Below are 19,782 nucleotides of genomic sequence, written 5' to 3'. Positions count from 1 at the left end.
TTATCCGAGTACACAATTTCAATGGAATTAAAAAGGAGAACATGTTTAATAGCACTTACAAAATATTTAAAGAAATAGAAATGTAATATATTTAGGGAAAGAAAATGTTAAAACGAGTTGTGGTACGTAAAAAAACGGGGGTAGTTACAACACTTATAAAATCAGTAAACATGGCTCTGAAACATAATAGTATAATGCATTGCTTATTGTATACTGAGTATATTGTAAACTTATCGCTTATTGTATAGTTATAGTATACTGAGTGCGAAAGAAAAATTACAAACAAAAAACAATGCAAAAATGCAAGAACTGTTTTCTTTATGCCTTCATTAATCCCTGAAAAAGTATTCGCTAACTTGTTTGCGCATCAAAGTATTTGGATTAAAGCTTTCTCCTTCTATTTTGTAGAACTGACCATAGGCATTTGGGGTAAATCTGTTCCCTTCAGTTTTATCGAACCGACCATGAACTGGCCCCTTCATACCCTATTCTATACGAAGGCCGACATGGCAGTTTCGACCTCTAATATATGGTTATAGACAGGAACAAAAAAAAAATATCGTTTTCATTTGGCATGGTCACCCATCTTCACACTTAACCAGATAATGTCCATGCGGTTATTGTCGATTATAGCAATTACTGATTATCCGCAGAGTCTATTGATTATAGAAAACAATCAATTTCAGTTTGCCCAATTTTTGTTCTCTGCTCGCAAAGCCATTTCTGCCCTCTTCCCCCTCATTTGGCGTACGCGTCCCCGCCGTGCCATTTTTGTGCAACAGGACTTCACCACAAAAAGTGGCCGGCCCCCTGCCTTACACGAATGTCCTTGCTTGTTCGGTAAACTAAAATTATAATAATAAAAATAGTTGTTTTACCCCGTGCTTTATATTTTTAGCAGTTTAGATATTTTTGTCCTTTTTTATGTTGCTGCCTTGGCTTTTCTGACTTCAACGTGGTTGCCGGCTGGTTTTAGGATCAACTATCCTTTTCAGTTCTTTTGTATATCGGGGACGCACCTTGTGAATTAGGAATTTTCCACGTCGCGGCGCTGTTACTTCTGGTTGATTGCCTCTTCCGGCAAGTAGTTTCACGACGTTTTTCAATGCTTCTCTTCACTGTGTTCTGCGTGCCATGAAACTTGGCCTTGCGTTCGGATTCGTTGCGAATCATTTGTGAGTTCAGCCCTGTGTGTTTGTGTTCTTTTTTAAGTGCTTCATACTTTTGCGCTCATAAAGATAACGCAATAATGAGCCAACTCGCACAATCAGCAGTTTCAGCGACTTTTTGTCATATTAGGATGTCACTCCATCTGCATTATATGAAGCAACGCTCGGGCAACGTACGGTTACTCACCCGTATTACCCAGAGCTTCGCACTTGTCATGGTTCACTTCGTGGAGTTGCGTGGATTCCCCCCCCCCCCCCCTTGATTTATAATTGCTCTGAATTAATGTAGAGATGACGCCTTGGTTCGAAGGCATCACTATTGTGACAATACTATGTATTGTGCTGCTCGAATCGAGACAGCCCAATTATAGTCTTGCTTATGAATGGACATATGAGTGCTTGTAGAAGTGTGCAATGCTCAACGTACAATGTAATGCTAAACGTACAATGTTTGTCATTCATAATCCGCGCGCAACACCACACTGCTCACATGTGATGCCTGTACTACTGGTGTGATTATTTGTCGGCTCCTCTCTTATTGCTACAGTCTATGTTGCTGATCGGAGGTGACATGGGGGACATTTACCCGGGCGACAGCCAGAACCTCACGGCCTACTACCCAAATTTGGTGGGTCACCAAAGGACGATTTTTTTATGTTTTTTTTAACTGACACCATTTAATGTACAGCAGTTATTGTAGTCACAGTACCAATTTGGTTTTGACACCTTTTTGTCGCATTCGACGCTGTTACTTCCTCGTGGTGACACTGTGCACGAAGTTGTGTAGTTGCGCTTATAGACATTATTTTTGGTAGAGGCGTTACGCATGCCCAAAGAAAAAAAAAAGAAGCGCTGTTTTTGGGCGATGTCGTTCGTATATAGACATGAAATACGAAAGATCTAGGGCGGGCTGAAAAGGTTGTTTGAAAGGTTTCTGCTTTGCCCTTGTCGTGCCTTATATGGAGAGCCAATGGATCAATGAGAAAATTACCTGGGAAGTCCTGGGTCCGTGTGGAGTCTGACGGTGACAACAAAATAAGCCCGAGGCACATTCGAAGACGGTATAGTATACCGATGCAATTAGAACTTTTTCAACTGCGCCAGTACTGAAGGCATTCTCGTGTCTGAAAACTTCTTCTGGGCCGAAAAAAAAAAAACATATGGCGTAAAGGTTAGATTGCTACCGATGAATTGAAACAAAAATTATCACTTTATAGTTTGTTATTCTGCCCCGTCTTTGGGGGCTCTTGAATAATTGCGATCACTCGCAATCATTTATAACTCACAATAAAAAAATTACACTCGAGCATTTTGGCACTTTTCGGCCATAAAATTGTGGTCGCAGCGGAAGAGACCAAAACTCGTGACGTCATGCGTTGCACGGATCTCCGAAGCAGAGACACCGCTTCCTGGAACCCCTACGCCAGCCAGCACGCTTATACGTCGAACGCGGTTGCTCATAGCAAATGCGTTCTTCGTAGACACTGGGAATTTTGTTTAAAACAACTTCGCCACACTGCGGCACCAGCGCTGTCGCTGTCCTACTAGCGTTACGGGAGGTAAGTGCATAGTTCCGAGTTGATGTAAATCTTTCGATGGACAATAACAGGTAGCTTGTATGCCAATCTTTGGAGCCCACTTAAGAAAAAGGGAGAGGGAACAACGCTACAAGACTCTTTTTTTTTTGTAATATATGGCACATCTTAGGATGACTGCCAGTTGGTCGTGTTGGTAAAGGTTCATGATGAAACAAGCGCTAAAAATGCACACACTCAGAGAGGACTCAGAAAGCGCTTGTCTGTGTCCTGTGTATCTTTAGCGCTTGTTTCATCATGGCACATCTTGACAACGCCCAACACGACATAAATGATATCCGGGCTTTACATTTCTCGCAGGACCATCCACCAAACAGCTATAAATGTAGTGGAGCTGTGTAGTATTTCCAATGACTCTGGCCAGTGACTCGTGTATGCATACGCCTTTCATAAATTCCAAGTTGTTTGTGACTTTATTTTCTGCCACTTGAGTAACAACTTGCCTACTGCACATCATGCTAAATGTGCACGCAAGATCGTAACCACGTTACATGCAGGCAAGCTGCATACTGTGACGCGCAGAGCATTGGCGTACAAAGAGAGGAAGATCGAGTGGGTTAGAAGGTTCAAACTTTAATTTCCGGAAATCTGCAACATTGTAGGTGTATGATCACACATACAAACACTCGCAAGAACATACACATGAAGGTTCGTTGATTGGGACTTGCTCGCTGCAGTGCCGACCGGTTGTGCTCTCGCGATCTCCAACGACAGTGCAGCTCTGGCCGACTCGGTTGGTCATACGCCACCTCCTGTTGCCGACAAGAGCTCTCGCCAGTGGTTCCCTGTCCTCGGACTCCTGCGATCTGTTCATCTTTCCTATCTTCTCTTTACTTCCGTCGCTCGCTGTCCCTGCGCCCCCCCCCCCCCCTCTCTCTCTCTCTCTCTCTCTCTCTCTCTCTCTCTCTATATATATATATATATATATATATATATATATATATATATATATATATATATATATATATATATATATATATATATATATATATATATATATATATATATATATATATATATATATATATATATACCTTTTAATTATCTTCTTTTATTCCCTCCTTACCCCCATCCCTTGTGAGCTACTGTTGAGGTGTCGCACCAGATGCAGACAGTTACGGGGCTCACTCTTCTCTTCTTTTCCCTTTTATAACCAAATAAGATGAATTCCCCACTTTCAAAAAAAAAAATTTTTGCTACTCCCCTGGGGCAGAGGCATTCAAAAGAGATTTTTTTAAATATTCCACATTTGTGTAGGCCGTGCCCAGAACCAGACGCAAACTCAGATGGCTGCGCAAAGAATCGAGAATGGCCTATATTGGGCGAGCCTCATAACGGTGCAAAAATGCCTGTTATAATAAAGCAGCGCCAGTCCGTGTGTTCGTCTTCTTTGTCTCCGTGTGCTGGCGCAAGAACCGCTAAGATAAATTTGTTCCAACTAGGCCGAATTTGCTTCCACGAAACAGTTGTACGTTGTTTAGTGTCTTTTGATCTAACCAACTCAGCACGTCCGCAAGCTTAATCCGCCTTGCTAACTTGCAAGGGCTCCTGATTGAGGCCGATTTCCCGCTAATTGCGCATACGCGTCGGGCCCGAATCCCTGCAGTTACAAGCGGAACGAATTACCGAGAAGCAAGCCTTCGGGGCAGAGGCCTAATTTCGCTTAGAGGCGGCTAACGAGCTCGAAGCCGGAAATGGCAAATCAAGGACAAGAACCTAGTTGTGAGTGTCTTTGAACAAACAGAAAGTAGTTGTACGTGCCTCCTATACACTGCGTATGCGTACGCTATATACTGGGCCGCAGCTCGTGCGTTCTTCACTCCCTCGTGAGTAGTCGGTGCGAGGGAGGCGATAACTGGACAAATTGCTCCCCGCTGAAATTACACAGTGCGCTATTACTACTGCAGCTCGACCGGCATTTCATTCTTCAATTACGGGGGCAGCACCCACAAGACGTTGTTTTATACAATGTTCTCGAGGGTGCGTCCTGGAGTTGGCGCAAGGCTGCATGGTGTCGACCACCGGAATCGTAGACTAGTAATCAGTGGAGTTGGGCGGGCGGGCCGACGCGAGGCTCTGTTGAACATGGCGCAATAAATTACGTCAGGTCCTTGGCTGAGCATGAAGTAGCCGCGGCCGGAAGTGATCTGCGGTGTGCAGCTGTTCTCCCCTAGATACACAACTACTACGTGTTGAACCTGATGTATGTATGAGTTGTTAAACACATGGTGTTTATGCATTCAGCGGCTTTTCACTGCCCCAAACCGCGATGTGTTACTTGTAGTGTTGACTAATATTTATATAGGGAAACATTGAAGCAAGCACTTGCGGATGACATAATACGCACTTCCGTTGGGCCTTGTGTGCTTAAAGTTACAAGTCGTTTCTGTAGCTTCGGGGGGCACTGCATCGAAGTTCTAGCAAACTTGGACATCGTTAGGCTACCGTATGCGAGGCTGCCGATCTGACATTAATGCCACGGTATATGCGGCCGTGTTGCCGTGCGGTTTTTTGGGTGTTTATATAGATGTCAAGCATGGAAGGCAGGTTTCAGTCAGTTGGTTTGAAATGTGGGTCTATTTGTGAAATCACACAGGCACTTTAGATCACGATCAAGGCTGGTCTGGATAGGACTTCTTGATCATAATAAGAAGCTTGTCGCCACTTCAAGGTACACCTTCAGGGAACCTGATTCAGATCCAGTTTGGCGCAGACATTGGTTCAATCAGCCATGAAGCAGTATAGCGATGCGCACAGAGAGATCATCTTGATTCCGATCGGGCCTTATCGCGATTCAATGTGACCATGTACCAGCAGTTCATCCGGTTCAAGCCTGCAGCTCCGGATCGACCCTGATCACGATCAAAAGAGTCCGTGTGACATCAGCATAAGACTGAATCATTCGTGAATGAGCATGCCCTGTCTGTGAAAATTTGGTGACCACAAAAAGTGTTTCTGCATGAAAAAAAAAAGACCGCAACTTGTACAGAGGAGAAAGAAAAAAAAAACAGCAGATAAATGATGGTTTGTTAGTAACCACATTTTTCTGAGACCTCAGTGTGCGTGGTAGATGACACTGATTCGATCAAGTGTTGCTAATGAAATTTAACCACGTAGAATATTTGCCAGTGGCAAATTCAGAAGTGGAGGGTTAACCCTCTCCCCATCGATAAAAATTCTGGCTACACCCCATATATCTAAAGTGTCAAATAAGACCAAGACTGCTGCTTGATACAGTGAGTTGGTTCTTATTTTAAACAGATTTACCAAGATGAGCTTAGCGCTGTGCCTGTGTGCCTTTCCCTGAGTGTTCGTCTTTTTGCTCTGTAAATATGTCTTAAATACGGCCCGCACTGCACCCAATTTCAATGCCATTTGTATATAAGCAGAGACTGCCTGCGTGCAGCCCGTTTTGATTTTTGCGACTGCTACGCTGCTCGGAGGAACTGCGGTTGCACCGCTTCAATGGAGTGGACACAGCACCGAGCAAGGGTGCCCCTGAAATTAAACGGGCTCTGCAGCGTGTCTATACGTTTACGCCGCTATTGGCGCCAAGACCACCCGGCAGCCTCTGGATGATCGCGGTAGCGGCTGCTCGTGCGCAGTGGCTGAGGGAAAACTACCTGGGCGGGCGCCGGTAGCCGGCAATTACGTACCTTGTGTAATTGAACTCTGACACTCATTTTGACAGCTGCTTACCGCGGCTCTAACCATGCCTCTCTCACTTATCTCTCTTTTCGTGACGCTCAAGTGCCCTTGCCGATGCCTTCGTTTCTCTTTATCTTCCTAATCATCGGAAACCGCTGTTTGCGTGAGCGATTGCTAGGCATGTGCGGAAGCAGTGATCATCTTAACGGACTGGGCGTCCATGCTCACCCCAATACTGGTGGTCACAGTCACGCGCAATAGTTTGTGGACATACTTGTACCACTCTCTCTTTTTATTTTTATAACTGAGCGGCCTGAAGCGTTGTACTGAATCGTTCGTTCTAAAAGACATGGTGGGTGAACGCGGACGCTAGAAAGAAGTAATGACACCACGGACGCAAGCAGCTCAGTTGTGCTAGAATTATTATAATTCTTTTTTTTTTCGGCTGGCGCCATGGTTTTCAAACTTCTGCTCGTGAGTGTACATACGCACCAAACTGCGAGGAGGTGCAATGATATAATAAAGCGTGTTTTAAATAGACGATGCATCCCTCGCAAAGCTTCTCGTACGTATGTACCCGGCAAAACAAGGCTGGTTCGCGCTATACCACTATTACGCTGTCTATATGGAAACGCGGTGGCTGGTCGCGAAGTAAGAAGTTTGGCCACGCTTAAGTCGCACGGAATAATCTTTCAAGGCACCCACACTGAACGGGACAACCTAACCTAACCTAACCTAACCTAACCTAACCTAACCTAACCTAACCTAACCTAACCTAACCTAGGGACGCCTCTAGCCGTTTGTTTGTCTGTAACCGTCATTTCGAGAGACGAGTCGCACGCAACCCGTTTCGTTACAGTACCTCGTGGACCGGGTGGGTTACTGCGAGTTGGAGATCGCAGCACCGGATGGCGAGAAGCTGCTTCACACGGTGACCTTCAACACGACCGTGCCCAGGGGAGGACCCAGTGTGCCTCCTTTCCTTCGTGGTAAGTGAACGCAAAAAAAAAAAAGCAACAATTTTTTTTGTCATTTATTGAAGCCTTAAGGGCCCGGAGGCATTACACAAGGCATTACATTACGCACAAACGCCGAAAAAGGAAGAAAAGACGAAGAAAGGGAGAAAAAACATCTCTAAGAAAGGAAACAGGCAAGCAAAAAAAAAACAACTACCGTACACTGGAAATAAAACAGCAATATACACAAGTAATCAGCATCATAATGCATGAGTCACTAAAAGTTAGTTACTAACATGGTTCAACTAGGAATTCATTTTAATTTAGGTCAGGTTCATTGTTATTTTTTCGCGAAAAGTCGTGTGGTCGGTGGACGAAACAATACTGTCGGGGAGGGTATTCCACAGGGTTATTGCATGAGGGAAAAAAGAGTCTTTCATCGATGATGTGCGGCGGGACTCTTGAGGGCACTTGAGGACACATAAGGACACTTGGAGGACACCTGGAGGACACTTGGAGGACACGTGAGCTTCGCCTTATAGAGTATATAGCCGCGATAAAGTATAATCCGCATCGCACGCTTCGCCTTGTGAAGGGCTAACCTGCTTCGGTTCTGTTCGGTGCATGCCTCAACCGTGCCATAATGAAAAGAATGATTGTGCGCGTAAATGTGGCCATTTCAAGCTATCGTTGAATTTCTACTGTGAGAACAGTTGACAAGTGTCCACTAGGTCATAATTATTTCTTTTAGGAATTAGCAAAGGGCTCAGTATGAGGCCGTACGGCAACACACGAACACACGCAGCTGTTCACTTTGCTGATGGTTCCGCTGCCAATGATGATTACACGAGACATTCATGTCGTACATTTTTCTCAAAGCAGTTTCTACAAATCTGCTGGCTATGTGCTTGACATCTGCTTGCCACGCAAACGGTTTGTGTTCGATCCTTGCTCAGACCCGACAATTTTCATTTTTTTAGTTAATTTGCACATTTCTCAACTTTTTTGGTAGATGATGGTTTTTTGCTCACAACCAACGACGCCAACGCCGACATCGACGCCGATACCAGAACTTCTGCGAAACGAGCTTTCTAACGCTACCGCATTGACGGTATACCACAGGACCTTGCGGTATAATGAAAAAAATCACAGCATATACACCGAGTGCTTTGCTGACGAGTGAGGCGAAGCGTCCGTCAGTCCATACGGGCTTCCGTCCGTCCCTTCGTTCTTGCTTTCGTCCTTCCGTGCATTGGTTCGTGCGTCCATTCGTGCATCCGTCCGCGCGACCGCCCATCCATCTGCTTGTCTGCCTGTACGTCCGTCCGTCCGTTCGTATGTATGCTTGTCTGTCTGTCCCTCCGCGTGGCCGTACGCTTGTCCGTCCACCCGTCGTGCATCCATCCATTCGTCCATCCGTCCGGTACTTAGAGTGAGCACTCTAAGTACCGCCATCTCGCATCTTTTCATCATAGATTCATCATATACAAGTACCGCCATCCAGCGGACATTCCAAGGACTAAACGAGAGCTGGCTACCTACTACTACTACTACTACTACTACTACTACTACTACTACTACTACTACTACTACTACTACTACTACTACTACGACGACGACGACGACGACGACGACGACGACTACTACATACATACATCGGGGACGCACGACCCATGACTTTAGGAGCTTCACCCTTAAAAATAAGTAGAGTCGAGCCACGGCCTGTCTCAGGACCATGCAAAATTGTCCAAACTCTAGCGCCAGAACTTAACGTGCAAAGCTTGCTGTGGCACACCCGGTGGATGCTCTAGCCTGTCCTCGCTCGTACTTAGTTCGTGCGGTGACTGCGTGGGATGCCTTCGTCGGTGGGCGCGGCCAAGAAGCAACGGCGCAGAGGGGGTTCAAGGGCGAAGCTTCTTAGGGTCAAGTCGTGTCCCCTGTCCGTCGTCGTGACACGCTATGGACATATCCGTTTGGATATGGATATCCATATGTATGTCCATATGGCTATTCATATGGATATTCATGAGTATATGGGTATATTTATATAGATTAACGCCTCCTCTAGAAAGATGCCTGCGACTTGAGCCGAGGAGCCGGTTCCCGGCCCTCTCCTGTTCTCTCCTCCTTCGCTTCCAAAACAGTGTCGGCTGCGAGCGTTCGCTGCGGCGGCCGCTTGAAATCTTACCGCCTCTGAAATTAAAGCAACATATACTGCCGTCTCGGAGGCAACACAGCCATGCCTCAGTGATGGTGTCACTTCCGAATCTAGCAGAAGTACTAGTGCCGGCTGCGAGTGCTCCTCGAGGAGAAAACACTACACCACAAGGAACTTCCCGTTTCCATGGGAAAGCGTGGGAAGCAGCAGGCATCTTTCTAGAGGAGGCGTTGTATAGATATTCATATGAATATCCATATCCGTATGAATGTCGATATGAACATTCATATGGACATCTCAACACCATATGTACATTGTGATTAATAAACAACTTTGTATTTACTGTACACATGTGTTGTCACGTCTTCGCATCATCGAATGGGCAATGTACGGAGGTTAATGATACCACCGGAGCTTCGCTCACTCCTCATCATCCACTTCGTGGATATGCTGTGAGTTTTTTTTTTATGAACAGCGCACGTTCTACCTCGACTTTTTAGAGTTCCGCTCTTAAAACTTGGAGCACGCTTGATCTTAACCTTCAAGAGTAAAACGTGATAACGTAATAGGGTTCCATACACACAGTCTTCAACCGCGCCGCAAGGAAGAGAGCAATTCTGCGCGCAATATTAACCGCTGAAGAATATCTTAAAATACCTACTCGATGTATGTGCAGTCGCGGAGTGCCCACTAGCCCACTACACCATAACTCTTCCTTTTGCAAATTGGGGATATGCCCATTACGTATCCGTTAGGTGCAGCGTACACCAGCGCGACTGTAAACTTTTTTTTTTCAACGAAGCAGTTTCAAGTGCAGGCGTGGTAGAGCACTTGCTTGCCAATTAGTACGCTTGCTTTTGATTCTCACCCAAACCAAGCATTTTTATTATTGATGTATTTGCATCTGTGTTTATTTTCGCTCCTGGTCAACGCCAATATTCATCTTACAACCAACGTCGCCGACACCTGACTTGCTGCGAAACGCGCTCATTCAGCTATCGCATTAATATTCTTAATTATCATGCTATCGGGCAATAAATGACAGGGTTGAGCGTGCAGGTCAGGGTGCTTTTGATTGCTGCGCTCCGGCGTCTCACTCGCAATCGCCCTCTCATAATCATATAGTGGTTTTGGGACGTTAAACCCCACATATCAATCAATCAATCAACTCGCGATCGCCGACCGCAGACTTCTTCACTCCGGCTGAGCTGAAGACGTGCCACAGCCCCGACATGGACCCGACGCGGTCGTGCCAGCCCGTGCTGTGCGACATCAAGTACAACGGCGTGCGGAACTTCTTCAACGAGACGAGCCAGCGTTGCGAGCCCACGGCCAACTGCTGGGACAACGCGGAAGAAGAGATGGTGAGGACAGTGTATACCTTGCCTCGAAAATATTCCTTTGCGCACACATTCAACGTGGTCACGTACCCTACCTGGTTAAAAATAGATTGCAATTTTGAACAACGAAAGGGTAGTGTCTCTGACCGTTGAATAAAAAGAGCCTAATATAAGCTTCCACTAGATCAAGTAATTTATAGAAATTTTCCCCGCCAAGACTAGCAGTCATACTTATGGGGGCTATTGAACTTTTCTTTAGTACTTCCTAGAAATTGATACCAATCAATAAATATTTGCTACTGGCAATAACAATAACGCAGCAGCTTAGTGCACGCAAACGTATTCAGGAGCAGAAGTGCAACTTTGTTGCGCTATAAAATTATGTATTTAGCATGTATATGTAAATAATAAAGTCAGATTTCAAAGGTTCAGATTGGAAGCGCTTTGGAAACGGAATACAATATAGGTAGTAACGGTTTGAGTTCAAGATGTCGTGGCAACGTTAGCTCGCAACAATCGTGAAGAGAGGGGGGAGAAAGTTCACACGGATGTTATACATGTTCGTGTGTGCGTTTGTATGAATACTGATGAAAAACTGAAATTTTTTGGAGTGGACGGCGTTGGTTAACCCTTCCCCCTTTCACCCAATCGCCACAACCACGCCCTTGTCGATGCTGTGGATGCGAGTTCGTACATTGAAATACTACGGCCGCAGGTGTACCTGGCTGGAAGCAACACGTGCCGACGCGTGGGCGAGGTGTTAACGGAAGAAGAGTTGGACTACTTCGACAGCTTCCAGGACAAGGAGTCGCCGCTTCGATCCATGCACGGGTACCCCATTGTAAGGCACACGTGATGACTATACTACCGAGTTTCTCTTCAATACTCGCACAGTATACGACTCCAGATATGCGGAAAATTAAGAAGTAGGACAGAAATTAAGTCACTGAACAAGAGGAGTAAAATAAAGATGGAAAGGAGCAGACGCACGCATAGCAACAGAAAGTGATCGTTTATCTCGGGGAAAATGTATATGAAAAGAGCGACGGGAATAGAGAACTTCTACTGATGACTACACTGCAATTACGTAACACATTTACGTAATTTACTCATTTTACGTAACAATATGTATCTCGAGCAGTTGAAACCAGATCATCGTGAGTGGCATGTGTGTCGGAATAGCGTTTTCCCGATTGAAACAAGATATAACTGTATAAGGTGAACCGCGGAAAAAAGAGCGGAAGTGTTGGAATCGCTATGTAAAAAGATATATACACATACGAACAAGTGAGGCGGCGTGTTCGGTTTCATATGTGAAGTATTTTCAAAGGCATGCCGGTGCTGATGGTGTCGATGTCTCGACCCTGCATCACAATGCGCTCATTTGCAAACTAAGAGAGTCGGACTTGTAGGCAGAGGTGTGTTTGCATATAAATATTTTTTTACGTGAAAAACTTAAATTTTAACGATAAGAAAAGCTTCCGGTATGACAGTGTGGTCAACAGAGCGCTGCAGAACTATCTATTGCTTCAATAGCTTTTTTTAGTTAGTATTTAAATATTTATTTATTTATTTTGAACTGTTGAAAGTGCTTATCTATTTCTCACAGTAAATGCATGTCGCAGAAAGACCTTGTTAATGGCTAAAGTTCGTGTAGTAGACACTTCGTTGAATAATATAGTAATGAATGAATGAAACTGTACTGCGAAATGGCTCGTTGCCGGTAAGGACCAGAGCGCTTAGATGGAGGAAGGAAGACATTGTCCTCGAGTAGCTTGCTTGACCTGTTGGATAGCACTGCAGCTTTTGTCCTGCAGATCAGAGCTGATTACCGTTTTCTACCATCTCACTATAGAAGAGGTTTTAATGTAATTGTTGAGGTTTTGCGTCCTGAAACATTGATGTGATTATGAAGGACGCCGTGTAGTAGAGGGCTCCGGAAGTTTTCACCACCTGGTGTTCTTTACCGGGTGGCTGAATAAAAATCCACGGGTCTCTACCATTTCGTCTCCATAGAAATGCGGCGCTGCATTTGCTTCAAGAATCACAACTTCCTAAAACAAAGACTATTTCGATAGCTACAGTGCAACGTATAGTTAAGTATTTCGTACTATATGAACACGCTTAGTCGCGTGTACAAAAAAATATGCCGTACGCAAGTTTCCTCGCTTTTGCCGGATATTGGCGCGTAAAACAAAACCACGCAGAAAGTGAACTGCCACAAGGGGCGTCCGGATCCCGGGAACAAGTGGTGCCAGTGCGACCCGGGATGGGAGAGCGACCCGCTGGAACACCAGAGCTTCAACCCGGACCTGATGGTGTACCACATGTGCACCGTCTACGTCGGCGTCACCACGGCAGCCACCGGCAACTCCTCCTCAGCGGCCCACCGCCACCGGCACCGAAAGAAAGGCTACATCGCCAACATCCCCAAGAAGCGCCGCCGAGGAGAGGTAATGAAGAGTTCGTACGCTCGAGCCAGCTGCTTCATATGCACGCATAGATTTGAGCACTCACGCGCCTTCATCAGGGTCTGATACACTTGTCCCACGAGACCTGTTTTAGTACGAACCGAAAGTTTACTAAAACGCGCACTGAAGCCAGAATGCACTGTCTTAAATTTATTTATCGATTTCTTTATCTACAACAAAAAAATGTTGTGGGATACCGGGGAAAAAAAATAAGCTGATACAATATGCTTGAGGATATCCTGGCCACCATACACGTTTTACAACGTAAAAGATGGTCACGAACAAAAAATAGAAAAATGAAATGCACACATAATGAATTGTACATGAATGTCCTTCATGAAAAAAAAGTAACGTGCTTTCATAGACATAATAAAGAAACATACTAAAGAAACATAATAAAAAGTAGAATATTTCCCATGAAAAACAGCGAGAAACGGAAAGAAATAGACGGCGTTGTTTTTGAGGCATGTTCATGATAAAGATATTGTTGTGAAAAGTTTCCGTGGTTCTTTAATTGAGGTTTCCGGAATGTTTAAAAGTTGCTCTTTACTGACTCTATTTAACAAATGTGGTAGTGTGAACCGGAGCATTTGTTGACCACAGTTATTGCGACATTTTTAAATTTGCCATTCTTCAGTTTGACTATACTATAATAAGATGACTACCTAGCATGCTTGTGTGAAATGCTTCGCACAGTTATTAAGGCTTACGGAGAGAGAGGTACATAATGATGTATCTCTATCTTCATGTACAGTATCCTCCGCAATCCATTTGAAAATCATCTATGAGGCCAGCTCATGTCCGCGATGTGATATTCATGACCTGTCAAGCCCCAATTACACATGTCAGCCGAGAAACTTTTGCCTAAGCCTGGCAGAAGGAAGAAAAGTTTGTGCCAACTGGCAAATTTTCTGGGAGATGTACTTTGGAAAAAACGATTATGACGCTCGACTGTACGTTATGTATAATGTGTAACTGTTCTGCGCTAATTACTTCCCATTGTTCAAATAATTTTCCGCACTTCATCCACAGTAAGCGTTCCTTGCACTCCCCGGATAAACAAAGTACCGGCAGGCGAATCCTTACATTTTACTTGCTTTACGGTGATAAGCATGCAGTCTTACGCATTATGGTATTGCAGCTTGAGCGCGGAGCAAAGCCCACGTTCCGAGGGAAGTCTGCAGGAGGGGCCGGCGGGAGAGCTGATTCGTCTGCCGAAGACGACGCCTCGTCTGGCAACGCCGTAGCTGATGGAGGCGGTCCGTCGTGGTACAGCTCGTACGTCAGCGACGCGCAGTTGAAGAATGCAGTGCTACCTGTATCCTTTTGGTTACGTTGGCTGTCAGCCTTACGTGGCAGGGCTGGAGTCTTCCGAACGACAAGCACAGTTAAGTATTGTGTATAGTGGTTCCACGACCTAATTTTCCTTTGCGCGTGTCCAGGTGTTTGAACAGCCTGCTTGAGAAGCAAAGGTGGTTCGCTGACAAAATACGCACGCAAATTGCCGATACAAACAATGCGGATGAAACTATATATAGCGGCATGAACGTCGTAAACTTTCTCTATGCATTAGAATTATCGGCAGAGGAAATAAAAGTATTTATATGCGGCATTTTGTTCATGGTAGGCAGTAATACCTGTGTACCATGGGCAGTTTTATCGTGATTAGACCCAATACGGATCGAATTTTCCGATCATGATTGGCAATCATCGCTTCTATACGCTCCAAACTAATCCGGATTGAGTTTGGCTTGGACGTCGACGAAACCGCGATGTGGGTGGGAACCAGATCGTGATGCGTTAATTGCGACGGTATTGATCCCGATCAGGCATGATCGCAATTAACGGTGACCTTGTAGAAACGCCTTATCCGGGTCAACCCTAATCTAGATCGGCCCTGATCGCGATCGAAATTGCTCGTGTGACACCAGTACTGCGTTTTAAATGCACTCCAAAGTATCAGAGGCCCGTGATCGCAGAAGCGTGCCAGAAACTGACGAAGCATGTCACAGTGTAGTTAGAATTCCGTGATTTTGCCGTCAATTGCGGAACAGAGTCTACGGCACTATTTCACTGTCCATACTAACACGAATAAAATAAGTTTCACCGAATTGCTACACCAAGCTTTTTTGTGCAGACTTCGCACTTCGCTCTGCTCAACGCCGAATAATACGATACAAAATGCATACCGCGGAATTTCTTGCAAAGCGATATTATGGAGAAGGTGATTTCGTTGTAAGGCGAGTTTTTCTGGAAATATTATGCGCCTACTGGCGATCGGAGCTTTGCGGTTTGGATGTCCAAGACGCCTGCTGTCCCTTCCGGTCCCCTTCTAAAGTGTCCGGCAGTAGTCTGTCCGCGAAGCATTGTACTGCCGAACCAAGGCATGGACGTAGTATACGGGCATATACACAAAGTCAGTACAACGTTTCACAGTATTAACCAGAACCAACTAGCCCTGCAGCTGTCACCGCTTAGCGGTCGTCTACCTGCTCCTAGCAAGCCGCGCAATTGCTCTCCTCCGTACACCTCGGGCTGTATTGTTCCGCGTAGATAGCTGCTCCGCTCTGGACAGCAGTCGAGCGCAGACCCACTCGCGCCGCGATTGCAGGAATGCATAATTTAGTCCTTCTCCAACGGTCCCCAATGGGCGTAGCGCCGTAATTGAAAACGATTACGTGAGTCATGCGGACGGCTCCAACTACAGCGCAGAGAGGGAGAGCGCGGGTCAGTCCACTTTGTTGTTATCTTCTTTTTTTCTCCTTTTCGTTATCTTCTTTTCGGTCCCATTGTTCCGGCCTTTACCTGCCCGCTCGCTCTTCGTTCCTTCTGATATCGTTTGTGTTATGTGCGTTTTTGCTTCGCAGTCACCTTTACCGCGAGCCGGAACCAACGATCCCCACCCCGAAATCCTTCTCCAGAGTTCTCGCACCACCACAGCCATCCTCTTTTTGTGCCCGCGCTGCCTCCGCTGGTGATGTCGTCCCTCTGTTGTGTTCTGATCGTCCTGCCTGTTTCCAAACCAGATTTCCGCCAGTCGTTCTCTCTTTCTGCAGCACATGATCTGCTATTCGCTAAAAGCAAGTTAAGCCTTAGTGTGGTCGACGTCCTCTGAAGTTTAATTTTGCATTGTTTTGTAGTTTCTTTTTTTCTTTTGGTCGAGCGCGCATTCCACAGGCTTTCTGATGATTAAGCGTGAGGTATGTGGTTCTTATGCTCATTTCTAACTCTCTCTATAGTTCGTACTTCTTTCCCTGTTTATTTGACTTAATGCTTCGACAACGGATGTCGACCAGAGTTCTTCAAATGCATTTTACCCACACTTCGTGATAGTGATGGTATACTCCAATTCTTAGTTCCCGTTCAAAGTTTTTGAATTTAAAGCAAGACACTACCTGGACTTCATTCTTCTGCACTTCGTAACAAGGTGTGGCGATGTCCGAAGGGAATTCGATTACCGTGTTTAACCGCGCGATACCAGCACTGGCTATAGTGTTCACAAACTGCTGCCTACTGTTGGCCAATTTTCGCCTTATGTTGGATATCAGCTTTGTAAGCGCTATATATGATCTTCATTCAATCTCAACGCAATCGTTCAGTTGTCGACCGCGTTTGTTCTTATGGGTCTGAACTACATATGTTTCTCGCTCTCTTCATTCTCGCTGTTAACCGTACCTCACTCTTTCTTTTCTTTTTCTAAGCTTTCCGTGCACAATTCGGTTCCTAGTGGACATGAAAGGACTGGAGTTGGGGCAACACGACGTGCTTTCCGTCTCTTTAGTATCGGTGCCAAATGAGCACATGAAAAAATAACGACTCGCAAACCATGCAGACGGAGTAGGAAATATAAAATAAAACAAAAGAGGCTACCAAGACAGGAGGTTCGGTGCGAGGAGGGCTTAAAGAGCCTGTGATTTCGCGTGGTTCGTTACGTAGGCCGCGGGTCCAGATTTGACATATGGTTCCGGAAAATGAACGCAACGAAGCAGCTGGCGCTGCGGCGCCATCGGGTTGCGCCCCCCTGCGGGCTAATGGAGAAACGAACGGCGGGGCTCTGGCTCCGAGGGGAGAGGCCTATAATTAAGAGCGGGGCCCATATCGCTCGCATCATCAATGTCACCTTTCGAGGTCGTTGAGAGACGTACTTTCGGTAATGGTCGTCCCGGGTGATCTGTGGTGCTCGTTGATGTTGTTCATGAGGTTGGAGGTGGTTACTCGCCCGCATGAAAAACGCGTTCTTTTGTCATAACAGAGTCCGACGTTTATTATTAAAACAGGTCCAGTAAACTACAGAAAGACCCACAGAAAATACCCGATGAGTGTCGGTCACTTTTTCGCAATATCACTGTTTATTTTTTTAATGTCACCTTCCTTTAGAATTCTCGTCGTATAGCAATATTTTTATGCATGTTTACAAAATGTATACGTACGTATGCTTCTTTTTAGGGCCAGTCATGTTTGGTCCTGGAAATGCGAAGCATTTTTCATTCATTACTTTTTTTAAATTCAATCAAATGACAATATGTTCCTTTCGTTATCTGGTTCTTGCTCCTGATAGCGGCCTTTTTGAAGTTCTGCATTTTTTATTATAGTGCGTAAATGAATACACTTAATGCAATAAATAATTAATCATTAGGTCTTACATTGAACCACCGGCATTTCGTAGCATACAAGCAGTGTGCCAGTTTTATTTATCGATTCACTCATTATCACCGATGGTTTAAAGCGTCATCGTACACATGTGGCATCGTACAGTTTTGCACGTATACACCTATATTTTATTTCCCTGTGTGTAAACGGTGACTCACTCACGGGAGTGGGCGTGACGCAATAAATTTCTTGATTGATTGATACGTGGGGTTTAACGTATACCATAACCAGCATATGATTATGAGAGACGCCGTATAGTGGAGGGCTCCGGAAATTTCGACCACCTGGGGTTCTTTAACGTGCAGCCAGATCTGAGCACACGGGCCTACAACATTTCCGCCTCCCTTCTTGGGGCGTCATGTTCCTCTATATATGTCTAACGCTCTTAACCTTTGTGTCTAACCACTGTGGCATTGTTTACAGCAGCGGCTGTGCTCGTATCCACGTGCACATAAGGTAATCCGAAAAATGCTGGGCACCGCATTTCCTTGACCGAACGACATCCGACAGGCACTGATCGTGGCGGTGGCGCTGCTGTCGTGCCTCGTGATTACCCTGTGCGGCGTGGTCGCCTTCGAGTGCCAGAAGGTCAACGAGGTGTCGACGGATTCGGCACTCTGACTTCCAAAGCGCCGCGCTTCTCCTTCGAATTCTATAGCGACCGTATTACACGCGAACAGAACCGAGGAGCGTGGCCCGCCTTGCCTTTTTGCCTTAATCTACGCGCTCGTCTCTCTTTCTTTTTGACAAGTCAGACAATAAATTGCGATTACGCACGAAAGTTCGTTCGCCTCCTCGTCAAATCTGCATGGCCGGAAGGCGTTCTTTTCGGCGAACATTGAACCGGGATGTGCGTAACGGAAAACAGGGCTGTTAGTTTGAGAAATTCGAAATACAGCTGCGCTGTAAGAACGCACGGACCTGATGATGTCCTGTCGTCTTCGTGCGACCAATCGGCGTAGCCAGGAAGCATTGAGGGATTGATTGATATGTGGGGTTTAATGTCCCAAAACCACCATATGATTATGAGAGACGCCGTAGTGGAGGGCTCCGGAAATTTTGACCACCTGGGGTTCTTTAACGTGCACCCGAATCTGAGCACACGGGCCTACAACATTTCCGCCTCCATCGGGAATGCAGCCGCCGCAGCCGGGATTTGAACCCGCGACCTGCGGGTCAGCAGCCGAGTACCTTAGCCACTAGACCACCGCGGCGGGGCAAGGAAGCATTGAGGGCTCTGTGTATATCTGCGCGAACGAAAATACATCAAGAAGTGTTTAAGAGCCTTCACCAATTCAGAAATATATATATATATATATATATATATATATATATATATATATATATATATATATATATATATATATTCGGCAGATCCCACGTACCTTTGGAATCCACGTCATGTGAAGCATGTGGAGGGAACTAGACGTGTTATAATTTTGTTACTGAGCGACACGTTCCGAAATGACACTAAATATATTTAAAATAAGTTGTACGCCAGAGACATACGTTGAACAGTCGCACATGTTTTATATATATAGCCAGTTATTTACACTTGGGCAACGAAACCAACAACAACATGAGTGTTAGCAACACCAGAAGTCGTAATATGACATGTAATGCTTGTGCTCTCGAGGATGGACACTGCTACAGAAATTAACTTCAGTGGATGGCACTAAACTACAACTGACGTTAACCCGACAAGACCTGTATCATAGGAGTACCTGTGTGATATTTATAAAATTGGATAGACCACTATTGCAACCAGAATCGACTTTTCACCAACCCTGCACCT

The 19,782-nt window shown here is 45.5% G+C and overlaps 1 protein-coding gene across 2 annotated transcripts in view; it reads left to right on the top strand.

Annotated features, from left to right (window-relative positions):
* The window catches only part of LOC119173849 (uncharacterized), a 31,357-nt gene extending 12,599 nt beyond the window's left edge, over window positions 1-18,758 (top strand). For both annotated transcript variants that reach the window (XM_075895545.1, XM_075895546.1), the window contains exons 5-11: window positions 1,717-1,797; window positions 7,272-7,401; window positions 10,715-10,890; window positions 11,582-11,707; window positions 13,074-13,319; window positions 14,479-14,655; window positions 18,498-18,758. In XM_075895545.1, the coding sequence (XP_075751660.1) occupies window positions 1,717-1,797; window positions 7,272-7,401; window positions 10,715-10,890; window positions 11,582-11,707; window positions 13,074-13,319; window positions 14,479-14,655; window positions 18,498-18,608 (1,047 nt within the window). In that variant the 3' untranslated portion in view covers window positions 18,609-18,758. The remainder of the gene's footprint in view (window positions 1-1,716; window positions 1,798-7,271; window positions 7,402-10,714; window positions 10,891-11,581; window positions 11,708-13,073; window positions 13,320-14,478; window positions 14,656-18,497) is intronic.
* Window positions 18,759-19,782: the final 1,024 nt, after the last annotated feature.

The sequence above is a fragment of the Rhipicephalus microplus genome, chromosome 5 (genome assembly GCF_043290135.1).
Source record: "Rhipicephalus microplus isolate Deutch F79 chromosome 5, USDA_Rmic, whole genome shotgun sequence".
Taxonomy (NCBI): domain Eukaryota; kingdom Metazoa; phylum Arthropoda; class Arachnida; order Ixodida; family Ixodidae; genus Rhipicephalus; species Rhipicephalus microplus.
This window is presented reverse-complemented; position numbering and strand designations above follow the sequence as displayed.